Here is a 24436-nt window from a genome sequence, read left to right as displayed (position 1 = left end):
ACCCGGCTTCTCGTTGGGCTCAGCGACAGTGCATATAAAGTGCATATAGTCGCGTAATTTGAGCACTGCTGCCGATAAGGAAGCCAAGCGCGCTGGGCGGGCTATGCTGCACGATGAATTTCGCACTTACTTGAATGATCCCCGGCATGTTCGTACGAGAGGATATAGAACTGTTGCATTTAATGACAAATGTTCTAGCTCTATCACATCTTTCTCTACTCTGTAGGTAGGATAACTTTGTTTTTGTTCGAATTCGTGCAATCTGCATTATGCTTGAACAAACACTTTTCAAATTTGAAGTGTGATAGACACCACCGCACAACCACCTCTGATGTGGGAGTTTGGAAATTTGGGAACTTGTTAATCCCGACAAAATTCGAATCCATGCAAAATGATGTGTTATATTCTTTCTAATATTTTCTATATCATCATCATCATCATCGTCGTTTTAAGTTTCTATTACTAAAAGATGGATGACTGGTTTATCAGAATTGTTTCGGCTCAAATAAATGGGTTCAATTTCACTGCGCTTTTGTTCTTCCGTACTTTCCATACCATAGACGTTAATTGAAAGTTGGTCAAGTTTTTTAAATTTTGTAATCTTGTCCAAAGACATTGGAAAATGCAAACCTTAGTATTGTAGCACTGAGCTGAAATGTGAGTACGAGCTGGTCGCGTTGGAATTGTTGTTGTCGGTTGGGAACAGAGCTGCGGTGACCGACCAAAGAAAGCAGTAAGAGTCGTTGTTTCTGATGTTTACTATAGCCTTCTTATCACTGATCGGCTTAGGTCACGGGGTGTATGTGAACACACGGCCTCGTAGTGGCACGTACTTGTTGATATTCACAGTTAAATTGATCATTCCATTTAGCGACCAACCTGAATCCTTTTCCTGGAAATCTTCCACCTATTTCAAAAAACGCTCCGTTGCGTTTTCGATGAACTATTCGTCAATATCCATCGTCTGGAAGATGATTTCGTTTCTCGTTATAAAAAATTTTCATCTCTTTCACGGTGCGTTCATCTTTTTTAACTTCAAATTTACAAGCCAGGATAACATTGGCTTTCAAGCTCCTGTCTTTCTTCAAAGCGTTTTTAGTCTTGTCACAGCTGGTACCTTTGCGTCTTCTCGAAATCTCTTCACATCTTTATGCTTCAAATTGACGATGGATCCAGTTCGAATTCTCCCCTTGAAAGTTGATTTCAAATTGTCCCAGTGAACTCGATCGCTGCTTCTTACTTTCCGCGTACCTCCACCCGTTTTCTAAAGACGTTTGAATTTTTCCGCGAGCGCTTTCAAGAGTCCGATCGTTGTGATAATTCTGATCTTTTCTCCAATCGATGAAGCCTTTCGCAACATTTTGTTGAGAAGAAAATATTTTGACTACCGAATTCTATCCATTCCTGAATTTCTGCTGTTGATAATGATTTGTCCGAGATTCCGTACGCCGATTCCATAATATCGATCAATCTCAAACACTTCGCGGATTCCATCTTGAGCTTTTTTCTTACGTACACTTGACAAGTTAAGATTCAATTATGGTTTGCAGTGATGAGCGTCCTTTTAATAGGGCAGCTGTACGTATATTTGTGTATGTGCGCGGACCTTTTAGTATTCTTAGAGTGATAGTAACCCAACACCGCAGATTCATGGCTCTGAATGTACCGCAGCTATCGGTCGACCTTGCACTCTGGTCTTGACTGAACCCGTTCAAAATTCATCGTCAAGTTCACATGACAGTTACAAGCCAGAAAGATTGTGACGTGGTTGATATCAAATCGGCATCCGAGTACCTAAAGAACGATTCTCAGAACCAATAATTTTAGAATGTCGCGTGGTTGATAACGTGGAAAAGGAATGTGGGGTGGTTGACGTTACACATCAGCAGTCCTATCGTAGGAACAAAATACGGGACTGGTTACCGATATCCAGGTCGGTAAGAAAGTTCACGCCCCCCGCTGTGCCCTCTACCGTTGGCAGGGGAGCAGTACATAGAGACTTTGACCTTTTGTCGGTGAAACAGCACTATTTTGACCTTCGATCAATAAGAATTGTCGGTAAGGTAGTGCGATTTTCAACGTTGACTGATACAACTGTCCGTAAGGTTGCACGTTTTTGACCTGAAGTCGGTACGGCAGACTGTGAGGTCATCGCGGAAAAGGGTTTGAGTCTGGGGAGAATGTCAGTAAGTTTTGGTAACAGAAATCTGTGAGTGGAACCGGCCTTGCTATGCTACTCACGCGCGGGCCCGCCAACTCATGCGTCCGCCCTTAAGCTCAATTTCCAGTCGCGCGCCGCCGCGAGCGTCAACCACTACGTTACACGCGCCGCTAACGCCACCCACGCAGCCAAGCACGCGTCACACAATCGGCTCACCGAATTTCCCACCATCAAGTTTGAGCTGCGATTGAGATATGAAAGCAACGAAATCGACCATCAGCACCACGCAGCAACATCAGTACGCTCTAATTCTTAAGAAGTAAGAAGTTTTCCAATACCGCATGACTGGCACCTCCACTCTGGCTTCAGCCAGCCTAGTCCGAGGGACCTGCTCCCACAACTCACCAGCTCCCTGGGTCCTGCATCCTTTGGAATTCTCACCACGACCTCTCACAAGGCCACCGAGTGTTTCACCATCACTGTGAGACGTCAGGTGGGCACGACTCACCTTACCGAGATACAGCCGCGACAGTCTACCATTGCTGTCCGGATTAAAGGCATCACCAGCCACATACACCACTGTGGCCACTCAGACAACTACGCAGTCAGACAGTGAGTGGGAGTCTCCGCAGCCCATGAGTCGACCAGAGAATCGTCACCCTCCAACACCGCCTAATTTGCCTGGGAGGAGTCACCCCCCTCCACCTATCGCCACACCTCTCAGTCGTTGCACATCTTCGCTGCAGCCTCCACCACAATACAAGAAAACTACGACAAAACCTTCTGTTAAATGGAAACCCAATCATTAACATGTTATCTCTATGTATATAGTTATCAAATGAATAATCACGCATACAAGTAATTCAAGATACTACAAGTCTCATCTTTGAATTCAGCAGCGATCATCTCCTTTCATGCAGCTCGGTCAAAAAGCTAGCGACATCTAGCACACTAATAATAGAGATAACGATTCAAATACTGGAACAGGAGGAGTGAACAAACAAAATCATTCGTATCAGCAAGGTTTTAGCACCCGACCACAAACATCAAATAGTTATCAACATCCTAATAGTTATCAAAATAATATAAGTTATTTTCCTTATTTTAATTTGCCTAACACAAGCATTCCACCACCTTCGTATAATTATAATAACAATAGTCATAGATATCCACAAACTGATTCAAATAACTGAAATTCACAAACATCGAATAGTAGTTCTCGACAATCAATTAATACACAAGATAGTCCTTCAAACTGAAGATCGATGCGATGAGCACAGGTCTGACACCGCGTCGTAACTCGTTTGATTTCATTGAAGACCTAGCTTGTAATTCGAATCTTGACACAAACGCGAAGACCTCAGATTCAAAAATAGTAACTCCTATATGTCCACACCTTACCGTAACCCTTATGGGAAATTATTTTCAAGCACTACTTGACACTGAAAGTCAGGTTGCAGCAATTTCGGAGGAATTATTGGATAATTTAGAAGCCAAAAACAGATTATATGTCATGCCAGTCAGTAATGTGATAGTCATTCCAGCTATAGGTGCAAAAGCAATTGCAGTCAAAACACAGGTTCGTTCAGAAATAGTCATAGATGAACAGAAATTGGATTACTCTTGTTTAGTTAAACTTCATTTGGCAAATCAAATTATACTGAGTAACGATTGTTTGTTATGTAATAATGCGATTATTGATAATGAAAATCGTACCATCGACGTTAACCACATGAAAGTTTGTAAGTCAAAAGTGTCGTTTGAATGGGAAAATTTCAATAAGTGAGTATCTTCAACCAATAATAAAGTGATGGTGATAGATATAATTACAACAAAATTTCATGATTCATTCTTGAACATGGAGACTGTTAAAATTTTGGAAGTTACTAGTGATTTCAACAATTTAGAAAGCGATAATAGCGAAGGAAGATACTTATAAAAAGCAAATAATGTGCCTTGTGAGAATATAATGTACAAAATTGTTCCAGATGATCAAGGTATGTTGAATGTTAAAAATGTTGAATGTGATGTTGATGATATAATTAATTTGACTGTAGAAAAAAATACCGAATTGATAATATATGAATGAGTAGATATAGGAACATGAACTGAAACTGATGTTTCAGAAGTAGTATAGAGACGAGGGTTCTAACTCACAGAATGGCGGCGGACCGGCAGAGTGGACCCGATTACTACCTTACCGACAGTCGGTATATCACCAGCGCGATGGTGATCCTTACCCTCGATATTTTTAACGGCTGTTCAGACAGATGGCGCCACCAGTATTTTTGCCTGATTCAACCGACATACAGTTTGACAATGAATTTTTTGCTTGGTCGGATGAGCAGCCATTTTGATTTATGCTTAGATTAGCGGCCATTTTGATTTTTGGTAAGTCGGATGTGCAGCCATTTTGATTTTTTTCATCGTCGGATGGGCCGACTATTCAGATGTTTTATTGTTAGATAGCAGACATTTTACCAACGGAATTATTATCTCTGATCTTACCGACAGTTGGTGTTACTGGATGCTGCCGCAGGTTTGTCGCATTATCGATCAATCGATATTCCATCGATCGACTCTGTTTGATATTTCCAGTGCTCGCAGAAAGATGCTAACTTTTTTATTCATCATGTGGTTGAGTAAATGTTTCAGAAAATAACGGTTGGATGCTTTGAATATCTGTTTATTTTAATTAATTTTTTACTGTCAGTTCCCGCCATATCCGTTGGAGTATGTCCCCAGAGGTCTATGTAGACCTGTGCGGGGCGAGGGAAGAGATGGATGACTGACCATCATCATGCGTCTGCAGCTGTTTTAAGATGTTCAATAAAAACACCCGCATTGGCACAATGGGGACAAGGGAGGAAACTGCGGAAAACCTTGCCCAAGTGTAGCCGAACCGGGTTCAATCCTCAACCCACCAATTCAGCGCTTAAACGGTGTGACTCATCTTACAATTTTTGCGAACCGCCGCTCAGGTCCTCCTTGACAAGCTGAGGATTTAAACGCAGGTCCTTCCGTTCCGTAGTCTCGCACGCTACGCACTGTGCTACTACGATCAGTAATAGATTGTGAAAAAATTTTTCTCATGTAATGCAGGTCGAGACCTGTGAAATAGGGGGTTTTTATTGGGCGGAGGTGGTAGTGGGGGATTTAATTATTGTGATGATTTTCTATCGCCATTTTGAATTCGTCGCTTCGAATTTCGAATTTTCGTGGTCAGATCCATGATCAGCGACCTCGGAAACAGCTTCCACTCACTTTCAGTGAAAATCGATAGATTTTTCGTTATTGACGTCGGCCACGTTGGATCCGGAATTCCGGACTTTTCAAATTTTGCCTTCAGATTTGGAAAGAGCAACGTCAGAAACCCCTAGAAATCAAGTTTTCCTGCAATCTGTACATTAGGCCCGAATACGCAATATATTAGGAATTGTCAAAAATAGCATTTCGGGCGGGTAGTTCACCCTCTTAAAATTGATTTCAGCCGATATAAAAAAATACGTGTCTTCTTTTTCAGCGTACTTAACATTCCTACCAAGTTTTATTGAAATCGGAAGCAGACACTTCGCGGGTGTTCTTTGTAAGCCCTGAACGACTAGCCGAAAACGCCTGCATTTGTATGATATCTTGACGGAGTAATATCCCGAATTGACCAAGCATACAGACAAGAGACAGGGTCTCACATCACTTCCTGACGTCAATCAGAGCTTCTTTTATCTCAGAAAAATTATTACTTTGACAGATTTGTTACAGATTTTTAGGCACCATCCGTACCGGGGAATGACAAGGAGATGCAAAATATTCAGAGATCTTGCTCGAGGAGTTCATCAACCTGTGATTCGAATTCATCTTTCTGAATCGTAGGAAAACAGTACTGTTCGGTTGAAATGGATGTATTGCCTGTCATGGAGATAGTGTGATAAGTCGAATTGGCGTGGCCTAATTTATTACTTGGGAGATGGAAAAGATGGTTGAATTTCCCTACGAGGTTGAATATAGATTGTTTTTCGGTGTCACAATGATCGTCATGCAAGCTCATTGCCAACACATCTAATCTTTCTGACCTTTTGTCAGTCAAGAGCACACTTACGGCAATAGGACCAGGTATACACTTCTCAGGTACGGAAGGATAGAATTGCTATTGCACCAGGTCAGCGAACTGGACGGGGCAAGCGGTGGGGGGAGGGGGAATTATCAATCGGATAAGGTGTACGGTCAATAGTAGTAATAATTAATGAATTATTACGACGAGGCTTTGGATGCCAAAGGGGGGGGGCTCGGTAAGCATCTATGTAGCAATTATGTGGTGGAGTAGATGTAATGTTGGGCATGATTGTACCCAGCGGTTCGTTAAAGTCACAACGTGCAACACTCTTATATCGATAGTTCTTACACTCTACATTGAACATTATTTTGTCAGGCAAGCTCATATTTACGAAGCACTAAGCAGCATGTATTATATATAATTTTTACAAACAAAGAAGCCCTTATTTTCGGAACTAGAGATACTGCCCTTGTCTCAACGTGAATGTAGCCAATAAAGGAATCAGAATCGATTCGCAACGTTCCCGTTGGAACATAACACTGCGACCGAGACACATCTTTCAAATTTTTTTGGTGGACGACTCGTATTTGTATCATCGCTCACCGACTTCCAGCGATTGAATGTATCATGCACTATATTTCTTCATGCAGCAGGGGCGTTTAAGAGAATCTTTTGCAGATTTGCGGCCGGAATGCGTATGCTTTAACATTTTCGTTGCGGTCTGATATACTGCACGTCTATCTATACTGAAACACTGAATGCGAGTAACTAAATGATGCTGACAAACGACGCTTTTGCTTCATTGGGTGGAGTTGCTGCAAAAATTTATCTGTGGTAATATCCAGTACAACTAATTCATGTTTTAAGAATTAACCTATAAGAATACTTGGTAAAATCAATTCATATCCCAAAAATGTATCTGTGGGAACACCTGGTAGGGTAAATTCATATTACGCGTAAGTAAAATACAGTAAAGGTTACAGCGGACCGCGGGGCGACAAAGCCTTGACGCAACAGAACGTCGCGACGTGTTCCACTAAATTCGTCATAACCCCATCAATTTGTGGAATATTTATGAAACCTTTGTCGCAAATGAAAGATATGACCCTAGGCAATAGGAAAATAAAGTAAGCAGGAAATTGTTTTCTTTGTGTTTTTCTTCATTTCGTAGTTATGCATATCCCTCGATCAAACCTAAGTGGAATCTTTATACAACATCAAATACAAAATTTCCCTTTTCTAACTAACGCACTCAGGTAGATCACATATATATTCGGTGAACCGAGCAAGTAGTGGACGATATTATAATATACCCTGTAACGGGTGCGGTTTATCTTGGGCCAGAGTCTATGTGATAAACCCGTTATTAGTGTGTTCTTTGTCAAATTTAACAGATTTATAAGAAATCCCCTCTTATAGATAAAAGCTGCATCAGCTTATCAAACCCAAAAACCCTTGATAGTTGAACTGTGCAGACTTAGGTATTACCAAAGCCGCCTTGGAATGTCAACAAGCACCTCTGCCTGCTGCTCCCTTTGGAAAGACAAGGGCTTCTTCGGCCGTTGCTTTCAGTTAGAGACAAGTGACAGAGGCGTATGTCACCTATTCTACGGGTAACTACAATATTAGAATGGAGTATTATATATAGAGTATTATACTCCCTTCTAATTGCGAACTCGGAGTAAACAGAGTCGCCTGTCTATATTATGTAGTGGGTTATCAACCCAAAACACCCGGTGATTGAACTGCACGGACTTAGGTATCACCAAAGCCGCCTTGAATTTGTGAACAAGCACCTCTGTCCGTTGCTGCCTTCAGTAAGACAAGGGCTTGTAGGCCGTTGCTTCAACTGGAGACAAGTGAAAGAAGCGTATGTCACCTAGTCGGAGATACGGATTTCCCAGTACTCCCTTCTAATCGTGAACTCGGAGTAAACAGAGTCGCCTGCTTATATTTTGTTATGGGTTATTGACCCAAAACACCGTCAACCTTTCAGACCAGAGAATTCTTTGGCTGGCTGTTGGTTTTATTTCCCTCCCCTTTCCAAGGTAAAGTTATATGTTCTAGTAACGTGTTGACAACGAGACAGACGAGAACGTGTTCAACTGTAACATATGTTTAATAGCGATTAATCCAAGTACAAAGGTCCTTGCCGGTAGACAAAACATAAGGTTTTACAAAATATAACCGTAGAGAACAAAATTTGAAATAAAATTATAGAAGTAATAAATCTATCAGAATTCGTCGGTTCTGCCCCTAAACTTTCCTACAGCTCAAACGTTAAATACGCGGCTCTACTCAATATTTCTTCAAGAGGTCCTGGGCTATCGTGGACTGTAATTTCTGTCCTCTTCACTAAATTTCGGACTAAGCTCTATGCTTGAATTTCCTCTCTAAATCTCGTGAACCTAAATTCGATAACGCTATCTAGATGAAAAACGCCTCGTTACAATATGACGCAGCTCAGCGCTATACCGGACAACTGGACTAATAACTTTGACTATCCTTCTACTCGGTGACGCAGTTGGCACTTTGCCGGACAACTGGTGACCGCTCTTCGTGGTCCTCCAGTTTTATACTCTCCCAGAGCTGTTGTTGGATGATCCTGTCGACGTCATTTCCCTATTCGTGTGTTCTGTCGTGGGTCGTCGTCCTGGTATGCGTTGGTCAGCGTCAGTCGACTTTGTTTACTATTTTGGATGCTAGCAGGTCACGGTCGCTATCGATGGTCGTCTCGATCAGCTGTCTGTGTCAGTTGTTGACATATTTTGTATATATCACGGGCACTGTTGGTGTTGATGCGACTTTGAACAACTCTCCGTTACAACCCATGTCTGGGATGCATGCTCGAGATACCGAAATCTGTAAATCAGTTTCGATAGAGTGAAATCCACCCAGAACTAACCCACATAGCACAAGTACATCCTTAGGATATCTCGTGGACATCAGACTGGGATATTCTGCATATCCAGGGATCATCCCACGATATCCCACAATATCCCGTGGATGTCCTAGGGATATAAAAATGTCCGATCCCACAATATCTTCAGGATGTCCACGGTGGATAACTCACGACCTCCTGACAATATCTATAGGACGTCATAGGGATATCCTTTTAATGACCTTCCCGGAGCATCTGGGATTGGTTTGATTTGATATTTTCGGTAATAATTGTTACATCCTTTTTTCACTGGTATCTTTCTGGTGTAAAAAAGCCATGTAAAAAAGCAATGAAATTAAGCTCTGGTAGAAATTATGTTTCGACCCAGAAGCGGTCTCTTGTTAATATATAGGGACGAGGATAGCTAAAATTATTATTCATTGGTTTCAGCAAAAATAACAGAATACGATCATGTAATAAATTTATTATTTTTCGCATGTATCACTGTTATTCTTGCTGAAACCAATAGATAACAATTTCAGCTTTCAGAGCACCCTTCAGGGCCGAGACGTAACTACATGTACTGAAGTATAATTTCGATTATTGTGGCAGTTTCACACAAAACGAATATCAGCACATTTTCGGTATCACATATAACAATGTCTTCACGGAAAAATTTGATCAGACTTTCCAATTTTGGGCCTTCGTCAAGTCAATTTTTGACGTCATGGGTTTTTCGACACATGCAATGTTTCAAATATTATAGCATTTTGCGGTAAACGCGTGAATACTTATTTTGAATTGGTTGAGAAGCCAGGCTTCTTATTCGAATTGTTTTCGCAAACAATGATAATTTTTCAGGGTGAGTATTTTATGTGAAATGAAAGACAAGTTAATTATATAAATGTAATTACATTTACTATTTATTCAAACAGCCTAATAAGAGTTCTGTACTGAAGCATTTATTGCACATATGAATCACTAATTGCTACTGTCATTAAAATTAATTGGCAATTGGTTTAAGAGCAAACAAACTTCACGTGGTAGGTGCATAAATATACATATATTCAGTCAAGTTGCATAAATTTGACAAATGTGATTCCATATAGATCCTTTTTGTAACAAGATGAAGTACAGCAAATGACTTCATTAAACTATTTTGATCATAATCTTTTTTTATGACACGATATTTGGAATTTGAAACATTTTATAAAAATGTCAATTCATTTTTTTTATAAAACTCCAGCTATAAATAGTTGTCATTACGGTAAAAATATGAAATCGATGACGCCATGAACCTCCTTAAAAGAAGACTCTGCTGAAACTTGGTTGAAAATGGCAAAAAAATTAATTTCATTACCAAAAAGTATCGAATCTCGAAATCGATCCCTAAAAATATAGTCGTGGACATTATGTATAATGGATATGTACTTTTTAGAGATAAAATTAATTTTTAGCCGTTGATAATCAAGTTTAAGAAGGGTCTTCTTTTAACATCAACCAAAGATGTTCTCATTTGTCAGATCATCGCCCGCTGGAAAGTAATTCAAAATAAATTACCAATAGTCATATAAGAGACGTAAGCAAACTATGAGCGACATTCAATGTATTCTCGGTCTAACCTATTGATACTACATTCCAGTTGATAGACATCATTGCACAGGTTCTTGCATTGTACCTTCCATGCCTTTCATTTCAATACCAGTAAAATTAATTTTCAAATTAATTCATTAATTTGTAATGCTTCACATCAAATCTGACTTTTTACATCGACTTTTACAATGCAATATTGCTACACCCGATAGGATTTAAGTGGAATGAAACAATAGAAATACTACATAGGACATCGGAATATATAAAAACGTACGATAATAAATAAAAAGCTACGAATGATACGGTTAACAATATCATTGTAGAACGATCATTAATCTAATAATCAAAGCACGGTGGAATGTAGTGCACAGAGCATTTCCAACCTACTTTCAACGATAAATAGTGAAACAAAATTGAATACTAGTAACACAATGAGAATGCAGCCAATACCTAATAACTATACCAAAAAAATACTAACACATTACCAAAATAAAAACATACTATCTTGTTTAATCAACACAGAAATATGGGAAATAGTACGGAATCGTCCATAAGGAACTTCAATAATATACTTACGATTAGTTTGGCTACATCATGTAGTACGTAGAGTCAGTCATTATCTCATAGTATTATTTGAAACATAAAACTTGCTTTGCTTGCAATGTATTGCAATAAATAATATAGTATTTAAACCGCTGTTTAAAGCGCTGTCGAACTTAAAGGATAATAATACTTAAAAGGCATTAGCTTTATTTCCATCCAACCAGCAGACGGATAGAAATGTGCCACTTAATTTTATAATCACAGTCGCAGAAGCATCAGATATTTTCATCATGTAATGCCAATTTAGGCAGTCATTTGGTATGTGCGTGTATTTCTGAAAAAAATATAGTGATGCATTATCGTTATAATTGTATTATGCTATACATGAAGTCGCTAAAAAAAAAAAAATGTTGCCGCCTATTTAATTTTTTCAACAGATAGATTCTATTTAATTCTTAGTACCGATTGGTTCAAAATTTTTGAAATATGAAAGATTTGAAAGATTTTTTCTCATTTAGAAGTACTGTGTAATGATGTAGCTGTACAATACATTTATAATGTGATAAGATTATAAGGGTGAACAATGTATACATTGAGCGTAGAACGATACATAGTCAAAAGCGCTGCTTGGTAGAGCCAATATGTGTATAGGACTTAGGACTAGATTGATTCTTTAAAATGGGTTTATCCAAATCAATGGCTTCTACTAAGAAACAATTATCTCATGCATTAGGATAAAAGAACACGTATCATCTGCGTAAAAGGATAAGAAATACGTGGTATCTTATCGGTAGGTCCGAAGTACGTGTTTCTTATTAGCACACATTGCAATAATGTCCTAGTTACTGAAAGTACCAAATCCAATGTTTTAAAATAAAAGACGAATAACCTACGTTAACGTTCCCCTTCTGAACAACCGAACTTTTGTATAAACGGGTCCGTTGTTGATTCTCAAGCTGGTAAGAGAAGCTAAGACAACACAAGGACTCTGATTAATATCTGAATCATTCCCTACTAAAACATCTCACTATAGGCAAGTTTTGAGAAAATAATAATTTTGTAGTAAGAACAAGAAAACGTACTAGTTGGAATAATCAGTCCCTTCAGCTACTCCAGGAACGTTAAGTTCTACTTCGGCATCTGGTTCTCTGGCGGAGTTTTCTTCTGCATCTGTGTGCAAAGATAGGGGCCTGAAAGTGTATACATTATGAGATTTACAATTCAATTTGGAACAGATATTTCTGAGAACATTCTGCTCGACATAATGCAATTATTTGTTTGTTTCATATTGATAGGAACAAACATGACTAAATAAATCTAATATTCACGGTTTCTCTCGTGACAATCGTTCCTTCGCGTGCCGTAACCAATCTTTAATGACTTTCGCAATCATATCTTCTGTGACCAAATTTGTGGTCGATGCTTTCCCGACAACATCTACAATAACGTTAGAATGTAAATAAGTTATGGACATTTTACCAACGTGCATGATAAATGTTACAATTAATTTAATATGGTATGAATCAGTTTACCTAGAATAACACGACACAAATGAAGTGTTGAAAAAATTCTTTTTCCTTTTGACCCGACCCAGCTAAATTTCTCAGCTACATAATTGCTGAAAAGCCGTTCCATCAATCTAGTGGTAGTGTTTTTGTAATCACTTCCACCGATTTTTAGTAATGCTGTCATCTGGAAAATGTTCAATACAATTGATCAAATTAAAATGAATAATACCAAATTTTCCACTAAATCAAAACTCACAATTCACAATATTTTTGAATTAACGTTTTCAGTCACAAGTCATTTGTCTTTACTGTTATAGGGATCTGGTATAACTGATTTTTCAATAACAAATGAGAAAAATGAGTAGACTCGAGAAGAATGTGAGTGTAAACGTAATGTTACTAAAAAGGAAACAGAAGAGCTGAGAAGTCAACAAAGAGAAAGTGATCAGAAAGCAATAACCTGCAAGTTGTCATTTCAGAAAAAGGTATTTGAACGGTTATTTTGGTATCTCGAAATTCTTTGAACTGCAAAAGATTATTTAGCAGCTTTAAATGTACATAATCATATCCTTTGGAATTGATTGTGAAAGGTTTATTTCAAAATGATTGAACTACTCCATCGCTTGTGCATGAAACTTGATTCCACTTTAGAAAATTCTGTGCTCAATAGTGTAAATACTAACGAAGTGTCCTCTACAGAAATGCTCAAACGAACCTCCTCAGCTAATAGTTTACATCGGAGGTGCCTTTGTGCTTCACCTGTTATACTTCGGGACATGTATGAAACAGATATAGTAAGGGGAGACCTCACTTAATGTCAATATTAATCTTTTTTACAATATTCTTGCGTAAATATTTCATCTTTGACTACTTGTGTGGAACTTTTGAAGTCAATATGTGTGTAAATTTCAGATCATCTGGTTAAGGCAATGCTATGCTTGATTAAATTACTATTACTGCAGGTTATTGGGTTACTCTTGAATAGAGCAATAAAATAGAATTTTTATTTACCATCTAACACCTTGGTTGTTACAGAATGGTGCTTGCTGTATGAATTCATGAAAATCTGCCAAAAAAATTGCTTTTTTTTACCATGTTACCAACAAAACAAGCAATTTCTTTCAAATTTCAATTGCTTTCTATAGCAAACGCCATTACAATAGTTGTAAATTGTTGAATGCCAGAAGGAAAATCTATTTTGGTATATTTGGAATAAAAAACTATATACTCACCAATTTTTGTTTCATCGCATTGTTCGTTAATTCTTTTTCTACTCTTTGCAACATTTTTACATGGCAAATTGGGAAAAGATTCATGACTTCAAGTTCGGGGTTATCAGCTTCTTGATTCGCATCCGGAATATTATCAGTACATTTTATACCATCTAGCTTCTTACTCATCACCTCCACAACATCAATAACATTATTGATTTTGGCTTTCAGCATAGTGAAAGAGCGTATGACAAAGTGTTGATAAGTTCTGAAATCTGGAAAAAAAAGTTGATGTCTCAAGATATGGAATTACTTAACGTATTTCATTTTTTACCTTCATTGTCAAGAGATATAGTAGGTTCATTCATATTTGTCTTCCGCATACAGCTTTCCAAATCTGGATCAACATTTTTGGGTTGTATTACTTTCTTGGCTGGCATTTCCCTATGTGCGTGTGTAACTTGTGGATTACTGTTATGTTGTTTAGGATTGATTGACGCTGTATTGTTAGTATGTGGAAGAGTTGCCGTTGCAAGTGTGTTTGTAGCAAGTGAACATTCTGATTCAGCATCGTCTTCTGAGTGCTCTTGGATATTAAGATATTTGCCAGTCTGCTTGGGGCAATGGATTTCCGCATCCTCGAAATCTGAGTTGTTATTGTTCAATGGCTCGTGACATCCCATTTTTCTTGAAGTAACAGCTGATGCTTTGCTGTTTTTTATCGGTTTTTGCGGTGGAATGAATGGTTCACTCACATAGGGCTTAGGAAGAGGAGGAATTTTGGATCGACTGTTATTTTCCATACCCGACTCCTCATCATCGCTATCAGAATATACTAAGCGAGCATGTGTTCTTCGTCTCAATTTTAGACATGTATCATCAACATCCGAATTGAGATCGGAAAATATTTCCGCATCTTTTAAAATTTTTGTTTCTTTCTCATAGTTATCTAAAATTTTGTAAATATATTTGAGGTAAAAAAATTCATCATTGGCAATTACTGAATTACATTACAATTCTTTTTCAAAATACACGACTTAAATACAGCTTGTTCATTCAGTTAAGGAAGATGGCTACGTGAGAGAAAGTGACGTCATATCAGAAATGGATCCAAAGCTCAAAATATTAATGTCTAGAATAGCAGTCTAGTAACGAAAGCGGCCAAACAAATGTTTATAATATGATATTGAGGATTTCAGATTACTCATAATTTCTCGTAACCTTATTGGTTAATGTCCACCTAAACCGAACGGACAAACTATAATGTTTTATCTGTACCCAACTCGTTCAAAAAGAAAACGATGGTAGACTGAATACTAATTCTGGTCATCGTAGTACATAGTTGAGCCTATACCACGGGTGTAAAGAAAAATTAACTTACAAGTTTTGGCCAGTATACGTTTTACTTTGAACAACTTCCACGAATCTTTAATCGGTTCCAATACTTGCACAGCCTTGTAATATCGATTCATCGTTGTAAAATTAGGCCAGTAAGCTTCCATGGTCTCTTCAATTAGCCAATTACTCGCTATCAATTGAATTCCATCCTCAAACTCTACAATGACATAATTTTTGGATTGCGCCATGACTTTGCTTAAATTACACTGTAAAGAAATACTCTAGGTAATCAACATTTTCAAATAATAGTTACAGTTTTTCAACAAGATAATTTCAGCACTGTAAGCAAATCCTGATCATGATTTTTGTAACAAATATAGAACCACCTACACAACTATACTAATATGGGTGTATTGAAACGTGCATACGTCTTCAATGCTGAATATACACATTCAATAAAGCTTTTCGATTTTAAATTCTGCAAGTGGTTTGCTACTTTGCCAATAACTGGAAATAAAAAATGATACTTCGTTCTGCTAGCAATGCTTGAGTCTGAAATGGGAGTTCTCACAAGTTCTCAAATTTATCTACGCGAATACTATACAAACCAGTGAACAAAGAACTTTAATAAGAGAAACAGGCAACACAACAATCTGTAGAACATTATAAAATCTCGAAACCTCTGAAATGACTATGAATTGAGAAAAAATAATAATTTTTTTCATAAAAAGTAATAAAACTGGGTTAAAACATGACTTTTTAGCTTCAAGAAGTGTCTCTACGTTTTACCCGAAAGAATGCATACTTTTTGAGGTATATGAATTTGAAAATTGCTTGGAGTTATTTTGATCTCGTGTGCACTTTATGTAATTCTACGAAGGTGTGCCCTCGAGGGGTCAAAAAGACACAGAATAATGCGGAACACAATTCGCAACACCTCGTATCAAGTTTTTTTCGTATAGGTACTTCAATTCTTCGAAACAAAACTACTATTCACACGGTTCGACACTCTATTCGAGTTACGCAAAAATTTCCCGTGACTTGGCACTCACGCGTGCGCGAAGTAGAAACCACGCTATCGGTGTTACTTACTCTTAATGAGCCAAACTATGGCTATGACCGTAATACCTCGTAAATTTTCACGTGAGATTTAGCGTGATTCTACCTCGGCTACCTGCCCGTTTATGTTAGCCAAATATGGTTACGGAATCGTCTTAATAGCCCGAAATATGAGACATCTAGATGTTTTGCACTGATGCGTCGCCATATTTCATTTTCGTTAATGTGATTTTTCTGTGTATATCAAGAATATCGCACAAATCGTGTAGCTTACAAGAAGAAAAATAGGAGTTAGAATGTTATTGCACTTACCCTGCATAGGTAGAAACAGCCCACGTGTCTTCTCGTTCACAAAACAGTTTGAATCGCTCGTCAACACCGTGACTGTTACAACGTGCTGAGCACGTGCCGAGTTTCGTTAGCTCTTGCACCAGTTACAGGTTAATACCGGCCGGCTAACTGCCACGCATGATTTTTGCGCATATGAGGGGGGGCCGTGTTGCGCTCACGATGACGCGCTAGGGCCGTATGCGATGATAATGTGTACAAGGTCCCTCAGCGCAGGTATCTACCTAACGTGGGTACATCCATTTTATATTCCATTTTATTTTATTATTCATTATTAACATATTGATTGATGATTTCCTTCTTCTAATTCTTCTTCTTTTTCTTCTTTTGATTATCATTATCATTATCATTATCATTATTATCAATATTTTTTGTTCTCAAATTAATTAAGTTCTACATGTAGCATCGGAAAAACCGCGAAGTTGTTGGATCCATATGGCAATCTCACGTACTTTTGGCGAACATCTTCTAAAGGCCATGTTTTCAACTCTGACAGTTTTCCAACTGACCATATGTCAAGTGATGAAGAGTCGCATGGTTCAGTGTAAAAATTGTTTTTTTCCTCATACTCATTTCCTGTTAAAACAAGTATTCCTTTACGTGAGTCATACACAATATTTTTCACCAAAATTATTTCCCCATTCACTAAACCGCAACAGTTGTCCGCCAAGCTGTCCACTTTTAATTTAAAGTCTGAATAGTTAACAATCTTATATTGTGGATTCTCACAGCCGTCTGGCAATGGCCCATCGTAATGAGAAGACTGTGTGAGTACTTCGAATTTACAACTTCGTTTTTTTGATGTGGTACTTTCTGAGCTGTTTTCTATTTCAACATAGCGCCTAAAAATTTGTTGCAACGGTTTATCACTTTTCCTTAGTAGTCTCTTTAAAGTTTGCATATAATTCTCAAACTTGAAGGCACTGAAGCTATCCAAAATACCCAAATTCTTAACATCTTGTACAATGTGGATGAGGCCGTGAATATTGTGACTTGCGCTGTGCCTTCCATAAAGTATCATAAATGATGTAACGAAATGTTTGAGTAGGTCGTGAGCATAGTTGAAAAGTGAAGTTGTATTGGTGCTGCACAAAATTCTTATTGCAACGTGAAGTGTCAAAAAATTCATGTAAATGATCATATGGCAATACAGTGAAACCCCACTTATACGTATTTCAAGGGGTACGCTAAAAATTACGTATAAGTGAGAATATCGTACAAGTGAAATTTCGAATTTTGGAATATACATATAACCCAATTTTGTATGTTCCGAAGAAAATCAAGGTACATTTCGAGGTTAGAATCATACACCCACACACATTATTAAATGAACGAAACTCGCCGCAATTAATCAGTAATATGTATTTGTATTGTACATATTGCACATTTCTTACATTTGTACTATGTATCATATATATTATTTAGTCTTAAGTACGGATTAAAAACAATCACAGTAAAATAGGAACAAAAGTCAGATAAGGAAAGCTGATTCAGTTATTTAGGTTTGAAGAAGCTGTCAATGGTGGCTTGTTTCTTTTCTGCCAACGAGCACTCGTACATGAAACGTTCGTAGTCACTGACGAGTTGCATGCCTTTACCATCGATAACCTTGGACATTATATATCGCTTTGTAATTTCCAGTGCCGACAAAGCTTCACAAAATTTCACCGGGACTTCTTTGACAGTTTCGTCTATTTCGTCCGAATCCCCGTCTGAGTCTTGTGCAAGAATTTCAGTTACAATGTCATCGTCATCCTGTACCGTGCGTGTACTCAAGTCTTCATCGTAATGAACGAAATCCTCGAACTGAAGCCCAGCACACACTTGTGCCCAATCTCCGGGCTCTTCGAAACCCTCAAGCTCATTCTCTTCGTTAGAAGAGGCATCGAGATCATTCGCCTTTACGACTCCTGCATTTTGAAAGCACTTGGCAATGGTGTCAGACTGTACTTGGTTCCATGCAATACCGGTCAGTTGCATTGCCTATAGACAAGAAACAAATTCCAAGATTTAAACACTGCCTAAACATCACGTGTCGGAAACATTGTTATTTGAATGCATAATACCGATTTTATAGGCCTATGTGCTTATGTTGAAAATTTCCAAACATCACGAACTCACCTGCAGAACATGCAAGTTCGGCATCGTTTCTCCCGCGTCGAGTGCCGCGACTGCCCGCTGTACCAGCATCTTGCGGTATTTGGCCTTCAAAGCAGCGATGATTCCTAAATCCAGGGGCTGCAGATGGCTTGTACAGTTGGCCGGAAAAAAAGCCAGTTCAATGTTGCTAAAACGGAGTGCCGGGGGGTGAGCGGCACAGTTGTCAAGCAACAACAAGACTTTCCTCTTCTCACGACGCATTCTGTTATTCAGCTTATCTAACTGCGACTCAAATAATGCTCCAGTCATCCATGCTTTTTTGTTTGCTGCGTACTCTGTAGGAAAGCTTTTTACGCCTTTAAAACAACGCGGCTTCTGTGATTTCCCGATGACCAAGGGACGAAGTTTATCGGAGCCATCTGCATTCGCTGTTAGAAGCACCGTCAGTCTCTGTTTACTCTGTTTCCCTCCGTGACAGGGGTCTCCTTTTTCAGCCAATGTTTTAGATGGTAGGAGATTGAAAAACAGACCTGTCTCATCATCGGTGTTGTAAATATCTCGGAGATCGTAGTTCTTTATGATTCGAGGCAAATCGATGTTCTTCCACTGCTCTACAGTAGCCTCGTCGACACTGTTAGCTTCCCCGCAAACACTTCTGCCGGTTATGCCGCAACGTTTTTTAAATTTGAACACCCAGCCAGCCGATGCTTTGAAGTCAGCAGTTACATTTAATTTTTTTGCAAAAATTAAAGCTTGCTCTTGCAGCATTGGACCACTAACGGGTATGTTCGTGGCCCGTTTTTGTTGGAACCATGTGAGCAATGCTTTGTCCAAGTCTGAAAATCGGCCCTCTTGAGTTCGTGTTCTTTTCTCGCCTAAAGGACCTGCCTTAGACGTACTTGACCTAATGTCTGCCGAATTGGCGATAATTGTCATCAGTGTTGAATATGGAAGACCGAGCCGCTTTGCAACACTGATCTTCGGTTCTTGTGGGTTATCATGTACTTCCTCTAAAATTTCCAGCTTCTTCTGCAGCGATATTGCTTTTCTTTTCCTCCCCCCTGCTGGATTTGCCATGACGTACCACGATATTGGGTGACACTACACACCAGAACACGCCAGAACTTGTTCGAGACAACTTATACGCGAATACGCATAAATTGTAAGCCGCGGCATCTAGCGGTTGCGAAGCGAAACATTAGGCTCAGCCATCTAGCGGTAGGATAATGAAATACAGTAACGCGAGTATCCATCAGAAAATCAGCTGTCATAATGACGTATAAGTGAATAGAAAATACCGTTTGGGAACCGAATAAGTATTCGTATAAGTGTGAAAAACGTATAAACGAGAAACGTAGAAATGAAATCTTTCTACATGGTTTATATGCGGAAACCGCCGGGGCCAAATGAATGTTACGTATAAACGAGAAAAACGTACAAGTGCGAATCGTATAAACGAGGTTTCACTGTACATCTTTCAGAACAATTGGACCAGTATATAACAAGAGCTGTCTATATTCTGTGGCTTTCCACTGTTTCACAAAATCAAGAGACCGTGGCTTCCGTGCAAATTCTAAAGGGATAAACCCCTTGAGTTTTTCTAAAGCATTTGAAATTGAAAAAACATTGCGATGTGGCAAACGGTATTTTAGGTCCCCAAATAACCACAAGTAAAGAAGCTTTCGCACAACTCCCAAGCAGACTAGATGCATATAGTCCAATGGTACATTTTTGATGATGTCAAAACGTGGAATTTCTTCAAGGCAACAATCTCCTGCATGATAATCATCGTCCGTTTTGTTTCTAAAATCTGTATCGGTTCTTTCCCGTGCAGTTAATTCTGGAAAGCAGATGCGTCCATTGGCATAGGTACCTTCAATTGTACATTTTGTGCAACTGGAATACCCAGTACATCCTTTGACATTCAAAACAAACGACTTCGCTGGAGCATCGCATACAAAGAATTTTATACTGCACGTGTACAACGTATCCTGAAACGATAATCCATTTTCATATAGGTCTTTAGCTTCTTGTATAAAATCTCGCATGAAGTCGCCGGCGACACCAGGCTTTTCATTGCCATAATATGCTCCAATCATAAATACATCATTAAACCCAACGATTGATCCCAGAATCGGCCATAGAGAACCCCTGGACGACTTTGATATGGGAAGACCATCAATACCAATGGCTAACTCAATATCGGTATCTATTTCACTTGAATACTTGACAAGTAATTGATTCAATCCACGAGCAAGGCCTGGATGAATATATTTTCCTGGGTGAACATCCGTTGTAATCGTAGACCTTGGTGTTTTTAGTAGAGTTCTGGGATCAGATGGTAAGTGCGAATGACATGGATGCTGCCTTAGCTTCTTCAATAACGACGATATAGCCACATGTGGAATTCTGTTGCATACCGCCCACTGAGCAAGAAAAGATTGCAGGTCGTAATCCTCAGACGTAGGTACAGGAGGCTTTTCAACATATACTGACTCATTGTCAGCAGTAGCTAACTCGCTGCTCTCCGATGAGTCAGATGAATACCAAACTTCTGGTTCGTTATATGGCTCTTCAGCCACAATGGATTCATCTGGATGTGTGGCGTTTTCATGATTTTTATCAGAGATATAACAAGATTCTCTTACATTTTCACTGAATATATTCTTCTCAGCGCAGCTTGCAAAATCTGATGTTTCTGACAACACGGAAGCATTATTATCAGAAGAAGATATCAGTCGCATTTCATCCATATTCGCATCATTACGTTGGAAAATGTTTAGGTACTCTAGTGAACTTTCCTCATTGACCTGCCGCCGGAGTTGACGCTCAGATATTTTCCGGACAGGCTTCAAAGTTTTTTCTTTGGGCATGTTTTTAGAGATATTGTATCGACTGGAAACGGAGCACAAAATTCGCGACGATTATGCCAATCTTTTCTCAAATTGTTAGTGTAACGGAACACGTAACCGCTATTCATGAAGTTCAAGTTTTTATTTCAAATTCTGGATCACTATTCACTTTACTGGTAAACGTTATTATATGAAATTTGTTGAAGATTTTGATATTTTTTTCAAAATTCTCTTCGAGAATTCGGAAAACTTATGTGCCTGAAGTTCTGAAATTTCATGTCAACGTAAACTGTTCTGTGCCTTCTATGCTGTGAGATTCCCGGTTTTTCCGTGGAAAAGTTCCCACAAATGGAACCTCGAATATAGCAACATTAAGGATTGGTTATTATAATCAAATTCAAATTTGGGGAACTTTTGTTGAACAACTAATCATATTATAATATGAACGCCTGTTGACATTTTCGATCAAATTCAGAACTTGAAGCACATGAAAAATTTTGAGATCTGAGAATTTTTTATATTATTTGGAAAAAAAACATACCAAACCACGGCTATATAAATGCTGGAATGAAATTTCAGCAGTAAGTAGGGAGTTTAGAAAAATTTAATATGATAGTAAATTTTTTGTTTGAGAGAAACACGACATTTGTCTGAGAATTTCAGAACTTAAATTCACCTTGAATTTTTTTTTATACTTTATATTATCGTTATTATATTATTGTCACTATTACTATTGATGTTACTGCTGTTTATTGTTATATATTATATTATATATTATATATTATATGTAATTTATAGATCTTTGATGTTATGCGATCAAATTATTAGTTGCACGTAAAGACTGATGTGAAAACGGAATATAGGTTAGGTCGGATCTGCTACAACGGTGTTGCGCACATATTCGGCGCATCCTGTATATATTTAATATTACGAGACAGCAAAGCGCGCAACATGTGATGTGCCTCAACCAAAATACCATTGCGGTCGATAATTTTCAAAGTTTTTCCGGCTTTATAAATGAGATACTCCCACATTATTTTCTCGTAGTAGTCTGATGCAACATAATTCACTACAAAGATATCGTCAGAAGATATCATCAGGATATTCTAAGGATGTCCTATTTGTGTCAAAAAACTAACCAACTCATGAAATCTTGTGAGATATCCCTGGGAGCTCCAGAGGACGTCCAAGACATTCCCGGAATATTCGGGACCTCCTGAGGATATCCGGGATATCTTAAGGACATTTGGGATATGTTTGGGATATCCCGTGGACGTCCTGTGTTATGTGGGAAGCTACAGAACGGTAATCTCAGTAACGTTACTGTAACCCAGATCTATCATTGTGAGATTTAATCTTTTTGGATCCGTAACAAAAAACTTGACTAATACAAATTTCGATCAAAAAGTTTTCTTTATAACGGTAGTTTTTCCCCAAAGGAATTCATATTTCTATTACAATCCTGAAAATATAAAACATCGTTCTTTTAAGCAAAACACAGTGACGGACGCTTCTCTGATATCTCAACGCACGAGAAAATCGAAACTGTTACTATACTACAGCAAAAAAATTCCCTACACAGAAATCAGAATGTGTTGGAATAATGATGAACAACTCAGTTCGTTAGGTTTCTCCACCAGGACTTACGGATTGTAATACAAAGCCATGTCGAAAATTGCTGATGTGCCGAAATAACAAGTTTTGTCAGTTTTGGTCGATAGTCATGAAAAAACTATTATTAAACTATTTAATCCGAATTTATGCCTGTAACTAAACGGCAATTTTTCCTCAAGTTAGCTTATTTTGTGCATTTCATTTGTATGAGCAGTGTTTGAAACTTACCGAGATCGCTGTCAACGTCGTGAATAACGATTTTGATCCCTTCACCATCTGCGAGACTTCCTTGACGTGGTAATTCCCTATCATCGACCGTCGCGCGAGCCATGTTTGTCGAGGGTCCTTTGGTTACTGCTGGCGCCACCGGAAGAGATCTTATCGCGTTTATATCTGGTCTGGAAGCAAAACAACGTAGGTTCATTAAGTAAAACAGGAACAAAGGAAACAGATACAGCACCAAAACACTGTTCGCCAATTTTATTTTTTGATTTCCACCAGTGGCAGCGTAAAAAAGTTTCCGCTCAAGTTTCTGTATATGGGACTTTATTACCTCTACTGAAACAATTTTCCTATCAGATGGATCTGACTTTGAAACGTGAAGATTTTTAGGTTACTTCAGATCGTAATGGTTTCGATTTCTTTACAGATTTGTCATAATTGTTTGGTTGAACAAAATTTGTTTACTCAAATTTTGAGAAAAAAGCACATACTTCATAGACAAAATCCTTAGAGTTCTAGCTTTGATGATTCCAGAAAAAAATACATAAACGTATACATCTAAACAAAAAATTACCAACTTGTAACAAAAATTACTTACTACAAATAATGCGTATTTCTCTCACTCCATAATTTTCTTCATACCATCTTTTATTGGCCAAGAGTTGTATATTATTTTGTTTTGGATATGTAGGCCTAAAGGAAACACGCCGAATTTTTAATGTCTCGACCCAAGTGAGGGCCTTCCTCAACATAAAGTACTTATTTGGACATCTGTGCGTACAAATAGGAATAATAAATACAGAGAATCATAATTCAAGTTTGTGATGATGACGAAGCTTTAACCTGATTTTCTGTAACATACGTTACGCAATGAAAAAAATTAGAAGGAAATATGTCTTATGTAGAGTTTTGAGAGCAAAGTTCTAAGGTAATCCTGATCTAAAGAATTAGTGCG

General features: G+C 38.3%; 2 protein-coding genes across 4 annotated transcripts in view; both read right to left on the bottom strand.

The window, feature by feature from the left end:
- Positions 1-24436, bottom strand: part of LOC107217405 (regulating synaptic membrane exocytosis protein 1) — a 1749170-nt gene that overhangs the window by 501747 nt on the left and 1222987 nt on the right. For both annotated transcript variants that reach the window (XM_046745888.1, XM_046745889.1), the window contains exon 10: positions 23488-23657. In XM_046745888.1, the coding sequence (XP_046601844.1) occupies positions 23488-23657 (170 nt within the window). The remainder of the gene's footprint in view (positions 1-23487; positions 23658-24436) is intronic.
- Positions 10728-17024, bottom strand: LOC124295520. 2 transcript variants are annotated; one of them, XM_046745891.1, is made up of 8 exons: positions 16658-17024; positions 15330-15552; positions 14283-14897; positions 13970-14223; positions 12762-12921; positions 12558-12666; positions 12312-12419; positions 10728-11563 (listed from the first exon to the last, which is right to left on the bottom strand). In XM_046745891.1, coding segments are annotated over exons 2-8 (1452 nt in total). In that variant the 5' UTR covers positions 15535-15552; positions 16658-17024; the 3' UTR covers positions 10728-11562. The 2 variants fall into 2 exon arrangements, with proteins under 2 accessions (XP_046601847.1, XP_046601848.1); XM_046745892.1 differs by having other exon boundaries at positions 15330-15503.

The sequence above is a fragment of the Neodiprion lecontei genome, chromosome 7, assembly GCF_021901455.1.
Source record: "Neodiprion lecontei isolate iyNeoLeco1 chromosome 7, iyNeoLeco1.1, whole genome shotgun sequence".
Lineage (NCBI taxonomy): Eukaryota > Metazoa > Arthropoda > Insecta > Hymenoptera > Diprionidae > Neodiprion > Neodiprion lecontei.
This window is presented reverse-complemented; position numbering and strand designations above follow the sequence as displayed.

What these genes read in the sequence shown, in the direction of transcription:
- LOC124295520 (XM_046745891.1), bottom strand. Translation starts at nt 15,534, where the DNA reads ATGGCGCAATCCAAAAATTATGTCATTGTAGAGTTTGAGGATGGAATT. An exon ending in ATGCGATGAAACAAAAATTG is followed by an intron (nt 12,922 to 13,969) that starts GTGAGTATATAG and finishes AACATTTTCCAG; the next exon opens with ATGACAGCATTACTAAAAAT. An exon ending in TTTGTGTCGTGTTATTCTAG is followed by an intron (nt 12,667 to 12,761) that starts GTAAACTGATTC and finishes ACGTTATTGTAG; the next exon opens with ATGTTGTCGGGAAAGCATCG.